Source organism: Salvelinus fontinalis, chromosome 21 (assembly GCF_029448725.1).
Source record: "Salvelinus fontinalis isolate EN_2023a chromosome 21, ASM2944872v1, whole genome shotgun sequence".
NCBI classification, from domain to species: domain Eukaryota; kingdom Metazoa; phylum Chordata; class Actinopteri; order Salmoniformes; family Salmonidae; genus Salvelinus; species Salvelinus fontinalis.
This window is the reverse complement of record NC_074685.1, coordinates 50,875,106-50,895,051: the sequence shown is the minus strand read 5'-3', so window position 1 is coordinate 50,895,051 and position 19,946 is coordinate 50,875,106. Positions and strand designations below refer to the sequence as shown.

The 19,946-nt window shown below is 43.6% G+C and overlaps 1 protein-coding gene across 1 annotated transcript in view; it reads left to right on the top strand.

Moving 5' to 3' along the window:
- col27a1a (collagen, type XXVII, alpha 1a) overlaps positions 1-19,946 on the top strand; it is a 210,187-nt gene that overhangs the window by 103,347 nt on the left and 86,894 nt on the right. Inside the window, exons 27-29 of the mRNA XM_055875638.1 lie at positions 2,617-2,670; positions 3,398-3,451; positions 18,233-18,286. Of these exons, the coding sequence (XP_055731613.1) occupies positions 2,617-2,670; positions 3,398-3,451; positions 18,233-18,286 (162 nt within the window). The remainder of the gene's footprint in view (positions 1-2,616; positions 2,671-3,397; positions 3,452-18,232; positions 18,287-19,946) is intronic.

The window sequence follows — 19,946 nt, the reverse complement described above, 5'->3', positions numbered from 1 at the left end:
GGCAAGAAACAGTATGTGAACCCTTTGGAGTTACCTGAATTTCTGCATACATTTGACATAAAATTTGATCTGATCTTCATCTAAGTCACAACAATAGACAAACTCAGTGTGCTTAAACTAACACACAAATTATTGTAATTGTCTTGTCTATATTGAATACATCATTTAAACATTCACAGTGTAGGTTGGAAAAAGCATGTGAATCCCTAGGACATTGACTTCTCCAAAAGCTAATTGGAGTCAGGAGTCAACTAACCTGGATTCGAATCAATGAGATGAGATTGGAGATTTTGGTTAGAGCTGCCCTGCCCCATTAAAAAAAACACTCACAAAATTTGAGTTTGCTATTCACGAGAAACATTGCCTGATGTTAACCATGCCTCGAACAAAAGAGACCTCAGAATTCAAATTAAGAATTGTTGCCTTGCATAAAGCTGGAAAGGGTTACACAAGTATCTCTAAAAGTCAGTCCATGGTAAGACAAATTGTTTATAAATGGAGAAATTACAGCACTGTTGCTACTCTCCCTAGGAGTGGCCGTCCTGCAAAGATGACTGCAAGAGCACAGTGCAGAATGCTCAATGAGGTTAAGAAGAATCCTAGAATGTCAGCTAAAGACTTACAGAAATCTCTGGAACATGCTAACATCTCTGTTGATGAGTCTACAATACGTAAAACACTAAACAAGAATGGTGGTCATGGGAGGACACCATGGAAGAAGCCACTGCTGTCCAGAAAAAAACATTGCTGCACATCTGAAGTTCGCAAAAGAGCACCTGGATGTTCCGCAGCGCTACTGGCAAAATATTCTGTGGACAGATTAAACTAAAGTTGAGTTTTTTTGGAAGGAACACACAACACTATGTGTGGAGAAAAAAGGCACAGCACACCAACATCCAAACCTCATCCCAACTGTAAACTATGGTGAAGGGAGCATCATGGTTTGGGGCTGTTTGCTGCCTCAGGGCCTGGACAGCTTGCTATCATCGCCGGAAAAATTTATTCCCAAGTTTATCAAGACATTTTGCAGGAGAATGTAAGGATATCTGTTCACCAATTGAAGTTCAACAGAAGTTGGGTGATGCAATAGGACAACAACCCAAAAGACAGACGTAATCAACAACAGAATGGCTTGAAAATGTGCCTTCTGGTGTGGCCCAGTCAGTCCTGACCTCAATCTGATTGAGATGCTGTGGCATGACCTCGAGAGCGGTTCACACCAGACATCCCAAGAATATTGCTGAACTGAAACAGTTTTGTAAAGAGGAATGGTCCAAAATTCCTCCTGACCATTGTGCAGGTCTGATCCGCAACTACAGAAAACATTTGGTTGAGGTTATTGCTGCCAAAGGAGGGTCAACCTGTATTAAATCCAAGGGTTCACATACTTTTTCCAACCTGCACTGTGAATGGTTACTCGGTGTGTTCAATAAAGACATGAAAAATTATAATTGTTTGTGTGTTATTAGTTTAAGTGTTTGTCTGTTGTGAAGATTGGATCAAATTTTATGACCAATTTATGCATAAATCCAGGTATTTCTAAAGGGTTCACATACTTTTTCTTCCCACTGTATGTAAAAACTCAATTAGTCACTGGAATGTCACATTGTAAAGTTCTATGGTACTAAATCAAATCAAAATCAAATACATTTTTATTTGTCACACGTGCCGAATACAGTGGTGGTAAAAGTAACCAATTGTCATACTTGAGTAAAAGTAAAGATACCTTAATAGAAAATGAATCAAGAAAAAGCGAGTCACCCAGTAAAATACTACTTGAGTAGTCTAAAAGTATTTGGTTTTAAATATACTTAAGTACCAGAAGTAAATGTCATTTTTGAAATGTACTTAAGTATCGAAAGTAAAAGTGTAAATAATGTCTAAGTCCTTATATTAAGCAAACCAGACGACACCATTTTCTTTTTTTATATATTTACGGATAGCCAGGAGCATACTCCAACACTCCAACACAGCATTTGTGTTTAGTGAGTCCGTCAGGTCAGAGGTAGGAGAGATGCCAGGGATGTTCTCTTAAGTGCGTGAATTGGACTTTCTGTCCTGCTGAGCATTCAAAATGTAATTTGTACTTTTGGGTGTAAAGGAAAATGTATGGAGTTTCTTTAGGAATGTAGTAAAGTAAAAGTTGTCAAAAATATAAATAGTAAAGTACGGATACCCCCAAAAAACAACTTAAGTAGTACTTTAAAGTATTTTTAATTAAGTACTTTACACCACTGGCCGAATACAACCGTAAAATGCTTACTTACAAGCCCGTACTTCACAATACATTAGAACATAAGCTTCCTCGGTTTCAGAGCCGTCAGCAATAATCACAGTAAATTGTGTTTATGAATGCTTACATTACAATAACCACACACACATCATAAGGTACACAGTAAATCCTGTGTCCTTCCAATTGGAAGTTTAACTATCTTTCTGCTCTTATTCTGATAGCTTGTTCCGTTGTTACAGCTCGTATTAAGGAATGGGTGATATGTAAAACTCTAACTACTGTGATACAGTCTGCTGTTGTTCTTAAACAGCAGTGTCCTGTGCTGTCATCGTGTCGTTGAGTAGTTTATTAATCCCCTCAGTGTGTCGTTGCTCTCTAAACAGGGTCACCAAGGGACACTAGGTGACAGTGGGCCATCTGGTGAACTTGGAAGACCGGTAAGTCGCCATCCATTCATTCACCCACACTCACTCACACGATATATTGAATTAGCTATGGTCTTAGCATAGCTTACTTCACATAATATTAGCTCTGGGCTAATGTTCGCAGGGATGAGCTGTGTCATGAGATCTAATGTTAAACATTTATGTTTGATCCATTATGATCACAAATATAAAAGAATAGAATATGACTTTACCGTATGTCTTTAATGACATTTGACCCTGTTTGCTACAGTAGCTACTATATTGCAAGAACTGTAACATGTTACAGCAACTCTACAGCAAGTCTACAGCCTGTGTTGTTGAAGGGTTCTGAGGCTTATAGGACCTGGCTTCCCGCTGCTGGATTACCCTCCTGTCAGTCAAAACTCCAACACCTCCAACCAATTAGACGTACCCCCTGACCCTGTGATGTGTTTTGCCCCGGCCCTGTGCCGCCTCGCCGGGCTCACACAGTGCAGGGGTCCAGAGGAGAGCTCTAGAGGAGGCGGGGGGCCACAGAGGCACCAAAACAAACATAAACAGAGGGCCTCAGAGGAGCAAGATTCCTGAGCCAGCTCTTTAATTGGGCTGAGTGACATCTAACAACAAACCCCAGAGTGTGTTCCTGAGGTCAGACTGCACCCCCAGGGTGGGCAAAAAGGGGCTTTGCGGTTATTCTAAACCTTTGTTTTATCTCTACCTCTCTCTTTCTCTCCCTCCCCCACTTCATTTTGTTGTACAGGGCCCCCCTGGATCTCGTGGGCCAATTGGTACCAGAGGACCCAAAGGCAGATGGGTACGAGATGGAATATTTCCTAATTTACTGCATGTTTCACACTCTTGCCCTTTTGGGACTGTGTAGAGAAGTAGCTACTGATGTAGGATCTGAATTTGATCACCCTGTTGAAGGAGAATTTTCCTGCAATGAAGGACATTTTAAACTTGTAGTATATTTGAGAATGAAAAAAGCTTCTTCTGAATTTTGTATGTTCCACTTTGAAATTTCCGACTTGATTTCCCTTATGAAAAATTTATCATATCAGCCCCTACAAAAATGTCCATAAATTATAACCCACATAATAACAACTCTGCAGCCTTTGGAGTATGTAAGGGCTGTCGCTCTCCTCTTCCTCGGACGAGGAGAGGAGAGAAGGATCATCAGACCAAAATGCAGCATTCGGGAAATAAGCCATCTCTTTATTATTTAAACACGATGGCAACACGAAAAACAAAACACTTACAAAATTACAAAACAAGAAAACGACGTCGACGAAACCTGAACATAAACTTACATAACTACACGTAAACTCACGGACAGGAAACAGACGACATCAAAATAAACGAACAGCCAAACAGTCCCGTATGGTACATACATTCGACGACACAGGAGACAATCACCCACAAACAAACAGTGAGAACGCCCTACCTAAATATGACTCTTAATTAGAGGAAAACGCAAACCACCTGCCTCTAATCAAGAGCCATACCAGGCAACCCAAAACCAACATAGAAACAGATAACATAGACTGCCCACCCAAAACGCATGCCCTGACCATAAACACATAAAAAACAACATAAAACAGGTCAGGACCGTTACAGAACCCCCCCCTCAAGGTGCGAACGCCGGGCGCACCAGCACAAAGTCCAGGGGAGGGTCTGGGTGGGCAGTTGACCACGGTGGTGGCTCCGGCTCAGGACGCTGTCCCCACACCACCATAGTCACTCCCCGCTTCTGTCTTCCCCTCCCAATGACCACCCTAAAACTCACATCCCCTAAATAAACGGCCAGCACCAGGAGACGGGGCAGCACCGGGACAAGGGGCAGCACCGGGACAAGGGGCAGCACCGGGACAAGGGGCAGCACCGGGACAAGGGGCAGCACCAGGATAAAGACCAGCACCGGGATAAGGGGCAGCACCGGGACAAGGGGCAGCACCGGGACAAGGGGCAGCACCGGGACAAGGGGCAGCACCGGGACAAGGGGCAGCACCGGGACAAGGGGCAGCACCGGAACAAGGGGCAGCACCGGAACAAGGGGCAGCACCGGGACAAGGGGCAGGTCCCGGCTGATATACTCTGGCAGATCCTGGCTGAGGGACTCTGGCAGGTCTATGCAGGCTGACGGCTCTCGACGCTCATGGCAGGCTGACGGCTCTCGACGCTCATGGCAGGCTGACGGCTCTCGACGCTCATGGCAGGCTGACGGCTCTGGCAGATCCTGTCTGGTTGGCGGCTCTGGCAGATCCTGTCTGGTTGGCGGCTCTGGCAGATCCTGTCTGGTTGGCGGCTCTGGCAGATCCTGTCTGGTTGGCGGCTCTGGCAGATCCTGTCTGGTTGGCGGCTCTGGCAGATCCTGTCTGGTTGGCGGCTCTGGCAGATCCTGTCTGGTTGGCGGCTCTGGCAGATCCTGTCTGGTTGGCGGCTCTGGCAGATCCTGTCTGGTTGGCGGCTCTGGCAGATCCTGTCTGGTTGGCGGCTCTGGCAGATCCTGTCTGGTTGGCGGCTCTGGCAGATCCTGTCTGGCGGGCGGCTCTAGCGGCTCCTGTCTGGCGGGCGGCTCTTGCGGCTCCTGTCTGGCGGACGGCTTTGCAGGCTCATGGCAGACGGGCGGCTTTGCAGGCTCATGGCAGACGGGCGGCTTTGCAGGCTCATGGCAGACGGGCGGCTTTGCAGGCTCATGGCAGACGGATGGCTCAGACGGCGCTGGGGAGACGGATGGCTCAGACGGCGCTGGGGAGACGGATGGCTCAGACGGCGCTGGGGAGACGGATGGCTCAGACGGCGCTGGGGAGACGGATGGCTCAGATGGCGCTGGGGAGACGGATGGCTCTGGCCGGATACGGCGCACTGTAGACCTGGTGCGTGGTGCCGGAACTGGAGGCACCGTGCTAAGGATAAGCACCTTCCTACTAGTGCGGGGAGCAGGGACAGGGCACACTGTACTCTCAAAGCCTACTCTATCCCTGATGCGAGGTACCGGCACTGGTGACACCGGGCTGAGGACAAGCACATCAGGATTAGTAGGGGGAGAAGATACAGTGTGTTCAGGGCTCTGGAGACGCACAGGAGGCTTAGTGCGTGGTGCCGGAACTGGAGGCACCGAACTGGATACACGCACTACAGAGAGAGTGCGTGGAGGAGGAACTGGGCTCAGGAGACGCACTGATAGCCTAGTGCGTAGTGTAGGCACTGTAGGTACTAGGCTGGGGCGGGGAGGTGGCGCCGGAAATACCGGACCGTGGAGGCGTACTGGCATTCTTGAGCATTGAGCCTGCCCAACCTTACCTGGTTGAATACTCCCGGTTGCCCGACCAGTGCGGGGAGGTGGAATAACCCGCACGGGGCTATGTAGGCGAACCGGGGAAACCATGCGTAAGGCAGGTGCCATGTATGCCGGCCCGAGGAGACGCACTGGAGACCAGACGCGTTGAGCCGGCCTCATGACACCTGGCTCAATACCCAATCTAGCCCTACCAGTGCGGGGAGGTGGAATAACCCGCACTGGGCTATGCACTCGTACAGGAGACACCGTGCGCTCTACTGCGTAACACGGCGCCTGCCCGTACTCCCGCTCTCCACGGTAAGCCTGGGAAGTGGGCGCAGGTCTCCTACCTGCCCTTGGCCCACTACCTCCTAGCCCCCCCCCCCAAGACATTTTTGGGAATTACTTACGGGCTTTTTGGGCTTCCGTGCCAGACGCGTTCCCTCATAGCTCCGGTTCCTCTCTCCGGTAGCCTCTGCTCTCCTCAGTGCCTCCAGCTGTTCCCATGGGAGGCGATCCCTACCAGCCAGGATCTCCTCCCATGTGTAGACACCTTTTCCGTCCAATAAATCGTCCCATGTCCATTGCTCCTTCTTCTCCTGTCCCTTACTCCGTTGAGTTCTCCCTTGCCGCTTGGTCTTAGCGTGGTGGGTGATTCTGTAACGGCGATCCTCCTCTCCATCTTCGGAAAAGGAGGAGTATTGAGGGAACCAAGGCGCAGCGAAGTTTGAACACATATTTATTAAACAAGACGAAAAACGAACACGAACTACACTTGAAATGATACAAAATAACAAACGACGTAGACTGACCTAAACATGAGAACTTACATAGACACGAAGAACGCACGAATAGGAAACAGACTACATAAACCGAAACAGTCCCGTGTGGTACGAAATAACATACAGACACGGAAGACAATCACCCACAACGAACACTGTGACAACGCCTACCTAAATATGACTCTTAATTAGAGGAAAACGCAAACCACCTGCCTCTAATCAAGAGCCATACCAGGCAACCCAAAACCAACATAGAAACAGATAACATAGACTGCCCACCCAAAACACATGCCCTGACCATAAACACATAAAAAACAACATAAAACAGGTCAGGACCGTTACAGAGTAGGTGAGATGCTTACAGTTTGTCTAGTCTAGTCAGTCCGTCATAATTCACAAGCCTGTGAGTGGGTATGCATTTGTGCTGGTTAATGCATGTCTGTGTGTGCTTACACATTGTGTGAGCGTGCACATGTGTGTGTATGGATTTATCTTCACAGATTCTGTTCTAAACATGTGTCCGCGCGCGCGCGCGTGTGTGTGTGTGGTGCTGGAGTCTTTATCGATATGTTGAGGTGGAGGAAAACATTTAGCTGTGTAATAAAATTATATGGAACTGCTTCTACACATTCTCGGGGTCAGAGGGACTGAGAACCAATCGAATAAAATGTATTTAAGGCCAGATTGTTCTTCAAGATAGCCAAGCATTCAGATGTCGAGACAGCAGGTGTGAAAGAGCGAGAGAACGAGAGAGACCCTAGCATTTGTCATCTTCGTTGGAAGTCAAAGCTCATAGGCAGCTATTATTTGTTACCAATAAAAATATAACAATGAACAGTTAAAATGGGTTTCAGTGCAGCTAAATTGGATTTCTGAAAAATGGACTTGGCTGTTCCTGGTTATAGTCACAAGTAGTGGTCCTGGAGGATGATGGACACATTTTGTGAATTAGAGGGACAGGCCATGTTCTAACTTTAACCCCCCAGGGAGTGGTAACTAGGGGTCCATGAAGAGAACAACGAGATGTACCTTTCCACTGTTTACCTCAATAATAAGATGTAAATGGGTTGATCTGCCAATCAGCTGCCTCATGGAGTCAAAAAGGGATCACGAAGAAGAAGAGCTCATGAATGACAATGATTATGGAGGTCATGAAGAGGAAGATGTTTATCGTGATGATGGAGAAAACGGTGAACAAGTAGGTTCATCTGTAAAAATGATGACAGAGACATACGCTCTCTTCTACCCAAGTAGCTGGACGCCGCTAACAAACTCAAAGGCTTTAAAGTCAGATGTCTATTTTGGTAATGTTATAAATAATAATAATGTTATGGCAGTAGGCGGAAAAGGCACGTGTAATACTTTCGATATGGTATCAAAGATGACAGACCAATAGTTATGTAGAGAAGATAAGGACCAAAACATATGTATTGATGAAGCAGGGGCTTGCCGACACCTGTCGCAAACAGGGTCGACATCAGGATAGACCTTTAGAAAGCCTGAGTTTAGTCCAGTGATTGCGGTGTAGGATTTTGCATTGGATCAAACCATGTTTGGCACAAATAGAAGAGAAGTGGACACGGTACCGAATATCTTCCCATGTGTCACCAGTAAACTCGTCAACTTGATCATGTTCCCATACAGTTTTAAGAGCTGCGAATGAAGGATTGAGAGTACATTTGATCATAGCTATGAGAAATAATACCTTTTACTGTTGGGGATGGTGTGTAAAATGCATCAGCGGGATGGCCCACGGGAATTGAGACGTCATTTCACGGACAAAGATATCTCAAGAAATGACTATTCGGAAGATGGAATTTAGCTGAGAGTTGTTGCAATGATGTAAACGTGCCGTCAATATACAAATCATTGAATGATTTGATGCCAAGGCTGAACCACATTTAGAAGGCTCCATCTACTAGGGATGGATGTAAAACGTGATTTCTGAGTAGCGGGGCCCTTAATGAATAGGATTGCAAACCAAAGTGACGTCTAAACTGGTTCCAGATCTTGAGAGTGGTTTTAACTAAAATGTTTTTGGTATAACTTGAACTACCACAATGGATAGGAGAATGTGCCAAAGCATCAAGTGAGGATGGTATACATGAGGAAGATTCTATCTTCATCCATGCTGGAATGATATGTGGGGTATCTGCACGAATTCAGTACTGGATTACACGGAAGTTGGCAGCCCAATAATAGAACTGGAAATTTGTAGGAACACCTTGCGGATCCTTGGATTTTTTTTATTCCAGATGAAGTGTGAGAATCCCATCGAGTTTGCATAAAAAACGATTTAGGAATAAAAATAGGTATACATTGAAAAAGGTAGGACAATTTAGGAAGGGTATTCATTTTAACCAAATTTTTCGACCAGCTAATGATAGCGGGAGTAGTCACCATCGTTCAAAATCTTTCTCCAACATAGTAAGGAGAGGAGTAAAATGTTCCTTAAAAAGATCAAATTCGTCTGTGACATGTACCCCCAAGTATGTAAATTTGTTGAGAACGACTCTGAAAGGCAATGTGTGTAATCGGTATTTACGAGCTGACACATTTAGAGGGAAACGCTTGCTCTTATTCAGATTTAACTTGTAACCAGAGACTAGGCCAAATGCATTAAGACCACAATGGGTAAGGATACATCAGGGTTTGAGATGTAGAGAAGCAGGTAATCAGCATAAAGTGAGAACCTCTGTTTGATGTCGCCTCTGAACACTCCCTTTATATGTAGGTTGGATCTAAATGCAGTTGCAAGGGGCTCGATGGTGATGGCAAAAAGTAAGGGAGACATTTGACACCCCTGTCTAGTGCCTCTGAAGAGAGGGAAATAGGCTGAGTGGGTGTTTGTTCGGTCTGACAGATGCAAGTGGAGAAATTAGCTTGATCCAAGCAATAGAATTTTTGCAGAGGCCACATTTTTCTAAGGTATGAAAAAGGTAGCCCCACTCCACTCTATCAAAAGCCTTCTCAGCATCTAGGAGATTAGAATCTCTGGGAGCTTTGAGATAGAGGAATTATACATAACATTAAAGAGTTGTCTGATATTTGAAAAATAATGTCTATTTTTTTATAGAACCTGTCTGGTCAGAGGAAATAACAGATGGTAAGACCGACTCCAAACGCATAGCTAATAGTTTAGCCAAGAGCTTAACATCCACATTGAGCAGTGAGATTGGGCAATAGGACCCGCAGAAGAGAGGGTCTTTTATTCCTTTTCAATATCAATGAAATGGAGGCCTGTGTTTAGGATGAAGGACAGTTAAAGTATAACAAAATGTATCAAGAGCAGAGGGGTCAGCAGATTGTTCTGAAGTGTATAAAGATGCATAGAAGTCCTTAAACTGGTTGAGGTTCTGGGGACACATTCCAAATATTTTCAGTCTCCTGAGGGGGAAAGGAAAAGGCATTGTTGTGCCCTCTTCATGACTTTCTTGGTGTGTTTGGGCCATAATAGTTTATTGGTGATGTGGACACCAAGGAACTTGTAGGCTGTCTCGTCGTTGTCGGTGATCAGGCCTACCACCATTGTGTCTTCAGCAAACTTAATGGTGTTGGAGTCATGCTTGTCCACGCAGTCGTGGGTGAACAGAGCACAGGAGGGGATTAAGAACACACCCATGAGGGGCCCCCATGTAGAGGATTAGCGTTTGTTGTTGCCTATCCTTTCCACCTGGGGGCGGCCTGTCAGGAAGTCCAGGATCCAGTTGCAGAGGGAGGTGTTTAGTCCCAGGGTCCATAGTTTAGTGAAGAGCTTTGTGGGCACTCTGGAATTGAACTGAGCTGTAGTCAATTAACAGCATTCTCACATAGGTGGTCCAGGTGGGAAATGGCTGTGCAATTGAGATTGTGGATCTGTTGTGGCGGTATGTGAATCGGAGTGGGTCTAGGGTTTCTGGGATGATGGTGTTAATGTGAGCCATGACCAGCCTTTCAAAGCACTTCAAGGCTACCAACGTAAGTGCTATGGGGCGGTAGTCACTTAGGCAGGTTACCTTCGCTTTCTTGGGCACAGGGACTATGGTGGTCTGCTTGATACACAGTTAGGTATTACAGACTCGGTCAGGGAGAAGTTGAAAATATCAGTAAGGACACTTGTCAGTTGGTCCGCTCATGCTCGGAGTACACATCCTGGTAGTCCGTCTGGCCCGCTGCCTTGTGAATGTTGACCTGTTTAAAGGTCTTGCTCACATCGGCTACGGAGAGCATCATCAAAGAGTTGTCCGGAACAGCTGGTGCTCTCGTGCATGCTTCTGTGTTGCTTGCCTCGAAGTGAGCATAAAAGGCTTTTAGCCCATCTGGGCAGCTCGCAGCTGGGTTTCCCTTTGTAGTCCGTAGTAGTTTGCAAGCCCTGCCACATCCGACGAGCATCAGAGCCGGTGCAGTAGAATTCAATCTTAGTCCTGTATTGACGTTTTGCCTGTTTGATGGTTCGTCTGAGGCCGTAGTGGGAGTTCTTAAGTGTCCAGATTACTTTCCTGCTCCTTGAAAGCGGCAGCTTCAGCCTTTAGCTTGGTGCGGATGTTGCTTGTAGTCCATGGCTTTTGGTTGGGATATGTACGTACGGTCACTGTGGGGACGACGTCGCTTATGCACTTATTTATGAAGCCGGCGACTGAGGTGGTATACTCCTCAATGCCATTGGATGAATCCCGGAACATTTTCCAGTCTGTGCTAGCAAAACAGTCCTTTAGCATAGCATCCGCATCATCTGACCACTTCCATAATGAGAAAGTCACTGGTACTTCCTGCTTTGATTTTTAGCTTGTAAGCAGGAATCAGGAGGATAGAATTATGGTCAGATTTTCCAAATGGAAGGTGAGAGAGAGCTTTGTACACGTCTCTGTGTGTGGAGTAAAGGTGGTCTAGAGTTTTTTTTGCACATGTGACATGCTGGTAGAAATGAGGTGAAACGGATTAAAAAACCCGGCCACTAAGAGTGCTGCTTCTGGATGAGCATTTTCTTGTTTGCTTATGGCCTTATACAGCTCGTTGAGTGCGGTCTTAGTATAGTATAGACGAATCCTCTCTTGCTAGATAGTGTGGTCTACATCTTATCATGAGGTACTCTACCTCAGGCGAGCAATACCTCGAGACTACCTTAATGTTAGACTTCGCGCACCAGCTGTTATTGACAAATAGACACACACCCCCACCCTTCGTCTTACTGGACGTTGCTGTTCTGTCCTGCCAATTTCACGGAAAACCCAGCCAACTGTATATTATCTTAATGTTGTCACTTTGGCCAATAGAACGGATGGTAGAGGCGGGTACCCACTCGCCAACAAATTCTCACAAGGCACCCTGATCGCCACCCCCTGTATTTCCTTATTTTCTTAATGCGAATGATGGGGATTTGGGCCTTGTCTGGGAGCAGCATTAATCTTTGTCCAGTTCGAGGTGAGTAATCGCTGTTCTGATATCCAGAATCTCTTTTCGGTCATAAGAGACGGTAGCATCACCATTGTGTACAAAATAACTTACAAACAATGCGAAAAAACACACAAAATAGCACAAATCAATTCACATATTATTGGTCACATACACATATTTAGCAGATGTTATTGCGGGTGTAGCGAAATGCTCGTGTTCCTAGCTCCAACAGTGCAGTAGTATCTAACAATTCACAACAATAACACCAATCTAAAATTAAAAGAATGTAATTAAGAAATATATAAATATTAGGATGAGCAATGTCGTAGTGGCATTGACTAAAATACAGTAGAATAGAATACAGTATATACATATGAGATGAGTAAAGCAGTATGTAAACATTTTTAAGTGACTAGTGCTTCATTATTAAAGTGACCAGTGATTCCACGTTAATATATATATGGCAGCAGCCTCTAAGGTGCAGGGTTGAGTAACCAGGTGGTAGCCGGCTGGTAACGGTTAGGATCCCGTAGGACGGCAGCCATCCCTTCTGGCACCATACAGTATAGGAGCTCAGGAACAGAACAGATGTTGGTGTAGTTATGCCAAAATATCTGTGAATGAGTCTGTGGCCACAGGTTCTGGGCCTGAACATGTAGTCTGAGCAGTAGCTGTAGGCATGTCTTCTTGACCTCAGATCCCGATGGAACCTGAGTAGGGCATTTTCTGGTGGTTTTATCATGGAAATATGGTGAGCCACCAGGAGGTTTAGTTGGCTCTGGGCAGCAAACCTTCAGTGCCTCGTTAACCAGTAAACCACCAGGGTAACCAATCAACCCCCTTCTTCTCCATCTCCCTCTCTCTCTTTTCCTGTCTCTCCCTTCCAGTAACCGAGGGCTTAAACTTAACTGTTGCCATGATGTAGCGTGTCTGATGTTCAATGGTTTCTCAGGAATGGCCATCAAATCTTCAGCGAATAGCTTCCCTATTGATCGTCATAATATTATTTTGTGTTTATATCCCATTTGGGGGCTTATGAACAACTGTATGTGTTGTGTGATAGTTAGTTGTGTTTTCTGGACTTTCTGTGGCACACAGTAGTCTTGTTAACCCGAGTTTGGGGAGTTGGTGTCCTTGCCTGTTTTTAAGACTCTATTTTATGGACACGCTGCTATTTCCCTGTTTTGACTTATTGCCAGGTCGCGCTCGCAAAATAGGTTTTTATCCTCAATGGGTTTTACCTGGTTAAATAAAGGTTAAATAAATAAAAAACATTGTCCTGATGTTGCAAGAATGTTCCTAAAACACATTTAATATATTCTTTAGCAGGATACCTAATGAGAACTTGTGGGGTATGTTCTTTGGTGGTTGTTACAGATGTCGTGCATAACATTTTTGTGAATGTTAGGAAATATTCCAATAATATTTCATAAAATAAAAAAATAAAACTTATTGCTATCAAAAACATTATTTGTGTAACGCTCGTCTTTCTCCTCGTCTGAAGAGGAGCATGGATCGGACCAAAACGCAGCGTGGGTTGAATACATATTTGTTTATTTGATAAAGAAAGACGAACACAAAAAAACACTTGATAAACTACAAAACAATAAATGACGTGAACAAACCTGTACTTGAGAACATAAAACAAGAACGCACGAACAGGAAAGAACACACAAACGAACGAACGGACGAAAACAGTCCCGTGTGGCACAAACACTGACACAGGAACATTCACCCACCAACAAACAGTGAGAACAGCCTACCTTAATATGGTTCTCAATCAGAGGAAACGTAAAACACCTGCCCCTGATTGAGAACCATATCAGGCTAATTGAAAATGAACCCAACATAGAAACACATAACATAGAATGCCCACCCAGCTCACGTCCTGACCAACTAAACAAAGACAAAGGAAATAAGGTCAGGAACGTGACACTTTGAATGTTTTTGGGATGTTATCATCTTAATGTTAAATAAAACCCTAACTAGAACTTAATATGAATCTAAGCTAATGTTTTGGAATTGTTCCCAGTTCGCTGGGTAGGGTCTGGTTTCAATGATCGACTCTTTTGGCAACCTCAATAAGAAAATCTGGGATGGGTCAGACATACAACTCTACCAACAAATCAGGAGCGGGACATGCAAGAAAATCGCGATTTGAAACCAAAGTATGCAGGCAAAAAAAAGGTAATTGATAAACGATCCACTTGTGAAATGTACTCATTAAAAATAACCTCAGTGATCTCCATCTTGCCAGTTACTATTTTGCATTTTATTCAAGCGGATAAGGTAGTGACATAGTTCCTTAACGCCAAAAATACTATTACCTACAGAGGTGTTAAGCCGGAACATTTGAACATTGTGGGAGGCAACTTGGATGTCTAGAGACATTAGGCACGCAGGGGTGTTGGTTTAACAAAAACATGAAAATGTTTTGTGCATCAGTTGCCTATTTTCAAGCAGACGTGTGTACTTTATATACCACTGGTTTGGTATGGTTTTCCTATACAGTCGCTAGAGAGGTGCAGCCTATGTACTATTTAGTAAGTTACTCAGGAATGTAATTCACTCAGGATTTTTTATGAGTTCATCTTATCCATCTCTGTGTGTAATGGGCTTATATTTTCACACTGGCCCAGAGTAGAGCTCCCACTGAGCACCCAGTCATATCGCACTCAAATGTTATTCACACTGTCTGAGTCCTATGACTTACTATAATGCCTCACTGTCTGAGTCCTATGACTTACCTCGCGCCTCACGTCAAAATCATTGTAAAGTAACTTCATTGTAGACACTTTAGGATGATTTAGACATGAAGCAAAAAAAATGCTAGTATCAGGCAAAAGTTATCATTTGGAGATACTGTAGTCACCAGGTTAACAAAACCAAAGCATGAATTGCTGTCTTACCTTACCTTCCTGACAAGGTAAGGAAACCAAAATGTAATTTTGGATTAACTATCCCTTTCATTGCTGTACATCCATTGACAGATTTTTGGTTGATATTTTATATGTCCAGCCTGGCCTTGATTTAAACATCCATAGACGTTGAAATTTGGTCTGGTCCGGGCCGGCCTTGATTTGTCCCCAAAATAGACATTTATGATTGGTTCAGATTTGGTAGGGTCTGGATCGGCCTTGATTTGGCCTAAAAATAGATGTCTATGATTGGCTCAGATTTGGAAGTGGAAGTTTGGATTTGGTCTGTGGAAGTTCAAATCAAGGCCATGGTGGACCGACCAATTTTGTCGTTGTTTGGGGTTGGTGCTCATTACAATAATACCCAGTGTGTTTTGCAAGTGTTTATTGTTACATACACATTTTGGGCCTTTAGCGGATGCTCTTATCCAGAGCGATTTACAGTCAGTGAATTTAACTAAAGTAGATAAACAACCACATGTGACATGCTTCATTATTATCAGTCGCATTGACCTCAACATGCATGTCGAGCTCTATACATTTGTTAAAAGAGGAGATTCTAAGCTTCAAAACAATGTATAACTTCTGTATCAACTCTCCAAATTCAGCTCAATATAGAGCTACTTAAAACGGAGGTTTCAAGTTTTATTAGTTGTATGTATGGGATACACATGGTATAAATCGTACAACAAAATGCCTACTTGCAGATTCATTCTCAACAATGCAACAACAATAAGAAAAGATAAGAATACGAACCAGGTAAATGGCTCAGATGCAGGCCACCCCCCCCCCCCAAAAAGCAAATGATTATGCTCACTCAGCTGTGCCTCACAAATAAAACACAAATAATACAACAGATGCAATCGATTACCGGTGTGATCATATACCTACAATTTTTTTTACATAATTTCAAAATGGTCAGAGAAGAACAGGGCATTTCAAGCATACCCAATATTTAGTGATAATGTATTGGGCCTATAGCCTACTGCACAAACCTCATTGTTACAAAACTGTTTTTAATCGGTTAGTGAGTACATTTACTTGCACAGTACTAATTCAATGTTAAACTGATTATGGCAGATTTTGCAATAGTCATGTAAACATCTTACTCTGCTTATCATAATCTGTAGTAAAAAATACGCTGATTAAAACACCTGGGTTTCTGAGCTATCTTTCTAATCATTAGGACACATACACACATGAATCGGCACTCCAGCGGTGTATTTGATCTGTGCATGTGCTAGCTAGCACCAGGCAAGCGAGCCTCCCTTTTTAGCGTGAGTGAAGTGAGCTCGGAACAACTGAATGTATGCATTTTAGAGGTCATTTTCACACACAAACTTTATATGTACAATCTCAGAATCAAATTTGCTTACCAAAAATAACATGGTCGCTGTGGTGGAACGTTTATTTTTGATTGGTGATTTTCTGCATTTTTCAGAGTGCCATCAGGTAACCTGATTTCAGGATGTGTCCATGTAAACACGATTATTAGGGAAATCGTTCTTCTTGCAAAGCATGTAAACGTTTTTATCAAACTATTATATTAATCTGACATTAATCGCATTATTGTGTGAATGTAACAGTACTCAATGTAACATAGGCTTACGGGTATTAAGTCATGTTTTTTTTTATTAAGTCGGGCTCCTGAGTGGTGCAGCGGTCTAAGGCACTGCATCTCAGTGCAAGAGGTGTCACTACAGACCTTGGTTTGATTCCAGGCTGTATCACATCCGGCCATGATTGGGAGTCCCATAGGGCGGGGCACAATTGGCCCATCGTTGTCCGGGTTTGGCCGGGGTAGGCCGTCATTGTAAATAATAATTTGTTCTTAACTGACCTGCCTAGTTAAATAAAATATATTATAACTTTTTTTTACAATCTGAGCAGTAGATCTCGGCTTGCATTTGTACTTTTTTTTTTATCTTTTGGGGTTAAATCAGCTTTAATATTGCAGATAAATTGTGGGTTCTATCAATGCATAATTTAGAATCCCCGATATATATATACAGTGGCGGCGGCGGACGGGCCAGTTGCAGCTGCCGAAGTTGCGTTGTCGTCAGACGGGTATATACAGTGGCAGCGGCGGACGGGCCAGTTGCAGCTGCCGAAGTTGCGGAAGAGGCGACTCCGGGATGTTGGCTTTCGAGGCAGAGTTCCTCTGTTCAGTGTCTGTGTTCTTTTGCCCATCTTAATCTTTTATTTTTATTGGCCAGTCTGAGAAACTGATTTTTCTCTGCAACTCTGCCTCGAAGGCCAGCATCCCGGAGTTGCCTCTTCACTGTTGACATTGAGACTGGTGTTTTGAAGGGTACTATTTAATGAAGCTGACGGTTGAGGACTTGTGAGGCGTCTGTTTCTCAAACTAGACACTCTAATGTACTTCTCCTCTTGCTCAGTTGTGCACCGGGGCCTCCCATTCCTCTTTCTATATTGGTTAGAGCCACTTTGCACTGTTTTGTGAAGGGAGTAGTACACAGAGTTGTACGAGATCTTCAGTTTCTTGGCAATTTCTCACATGGAATAGCCTTCCTTTCTCAGAACAAGAATAGACTGACGAGTTTCAGAAGAAAGTTCTTTGTTTCTGGCTGTTTTGAGCCTGTAATCAAACCCGCTAATGCTACAGATACTCAACTAGTCTAAAGAAGGCCAGTTTTATTGCTTCTTTAATCAGAACAACAGTTTTCAGCTGTGCTAACATAATTGCAAAATAATTTTCTAATGATCAATTAGCCTTTTAAAATGATAAACTTGGATTAGCTTACACAACGTGCCATTGGAACACAGGAGTGATGGTTGCTGATAATGGACCTCTGTACGCCTATGTAGATATTCCATTAAAAACCAGCCGTTTCCAGCTACAATATTCATTTACAACATTAGCACTGTATTTCTGATACATTTATGTTATTTGATTGGACAAAAAAATAGCTTTTCTTTCAAAAACAAGGACATTTCTAAGTGACCCCAAACTTTTGAACGGTAGTGTATGTCCGCGGCAATTTAGTACATGGAAACCTTTCTGCCCGTTAAAATTACAAATGCAAACAACAACCACAGAGGAACATTTTTATTCCTTGCTGACAAAATACACCCTCACACTCACTTATTGATGTTTTTAAGGCAATGATGGCTTATGTAAAGTAAGAGTCTGTTGTGCTGTGCTATGTTGTGACTGTCTGTCTGTCTGTCTGTTTTACAGCAACCTCTACTGGTCTATAATAAACTCCTCTCTTTTTCAGGGTGCGAGAGGGCCCGACGGTCCAATGGGGAAGCTGGGGTTAGTGGGCATGAAGGTAAGACTCCTGCTTGTGTCAAAGGTCACAGCCCTGCAGGGTGTAAGGGACTTCAGCTGTAACAACACCCCCCCCCCCCCAAAAAAGAGCAAGCTGCAGATACACATGGGGCCCACATAAAAAATACTACAGTTTACTGTAGATTACTATAGTATTTACTATAGAAGTATATAGTAAACTGTTGTAAACTATAGTATACTGTAGAATCCTATAATCCACACTGGAATATTCCTCGATTGTGTAGTGCTTACTTAGGAATTTGGTGGTATACTGTAGAATACTACACTGAGTATACAAAACATTAACACCTGCTCTTTCCTTGACATAGACTGACCAGGTAAATCTAGGTGAACGCTATGATCCCCTATTGATGTCACTTAAATCCACTTCAATCAGTGTGGATGAGACAAGAGGAGGAGACAGGTTAAAAAACCCTTTGTCTATGCCCTGTCAAAATGAAGTTTATTCTGAAGTGTCTGTCCTACAGTATATCTGAATGGTGTAAGAAAGATCAGGAAACATATTTCTTTTTTACATGTATTTGTCCCCTTATTTTTGGCACTAAACAGTTCATATACTGTATACTTTCATTCCTTTTTTCAACTGGTACCGGGGGACCATCATATGAGTCTTGTGAGGCCTGTGGGCATCCTACAGCAAAACAACTGACATGTACGTGTTTCACCTTTCTATGGAGGGGTCATGTGTAGCCCATACTGTTTGGATGCTACAGACAGAACTTGTCAGATTGGCTGCACCGACTTCAGATGAGTCCCAAGACGCTTGTGGGGGTCGTAGAGCAAAACGGAGAAAACCATGGCGTTCGTGAGAGTCATCTTTCCATAGAGGAGTCATAATAGTAGGCTACAGATGATTTTGTGAGAAGACCGATTTTCGGGATGTCTCATGGTCTGACAAACACCTCTCTAGCCTCTAACGCCTCACAAACCCGGATCCGGGAGCACCCCCATCAAAAAAGCTGACTAGCATAGCCTAGCCTAAAGCCACAGGGATATCATATAATAAAATGTTCATGAAATCACAAGTCCAAGACACCAAATGAAAGATACAGATCTTGTGAATAAAGCCATCATTTCTGATTTTTAAAATGTTTTACAGGGAAGACAAAATATGTAAATCTATTAGCTAACCACGTTAGCAAAAGACACCACTCTCATACTCCACCATTTTCTTACTGCATCAGTAGCTATCACAAATTCGACCAAATAAAGATATAAATAGCCACTAACCAAGAAACAACCTCATCAGATGACAGTCTGATAACATATTTATTGTATAGCATAGGTTTTGTTAGGAAAATGTGCATATTTCAGGTATAAATCATAGTTTACGATTGCAGCCCCCATCACAACTCTCACTAAAATGACTAGAATAACTACAGAGACCATCGTGTATTAGCTAATTACTCATCATAAAACATTTCTTAAATACACAGCGTGCAGCAGATGAAAGACACAGATCTTGTGAATCAAGACAATATTTCAGATTTTCTAAGTGTTTTACAGCGAAAACACAATATATCGTTATATTAGCTTACCACAATAGCAAACCAGACAACAGCATTGATTCCAGCCAAACATAGCGATAACGTATTCACCACCAAAATAAAATAATTTTCCACTAACCTTCTCAGAATTCT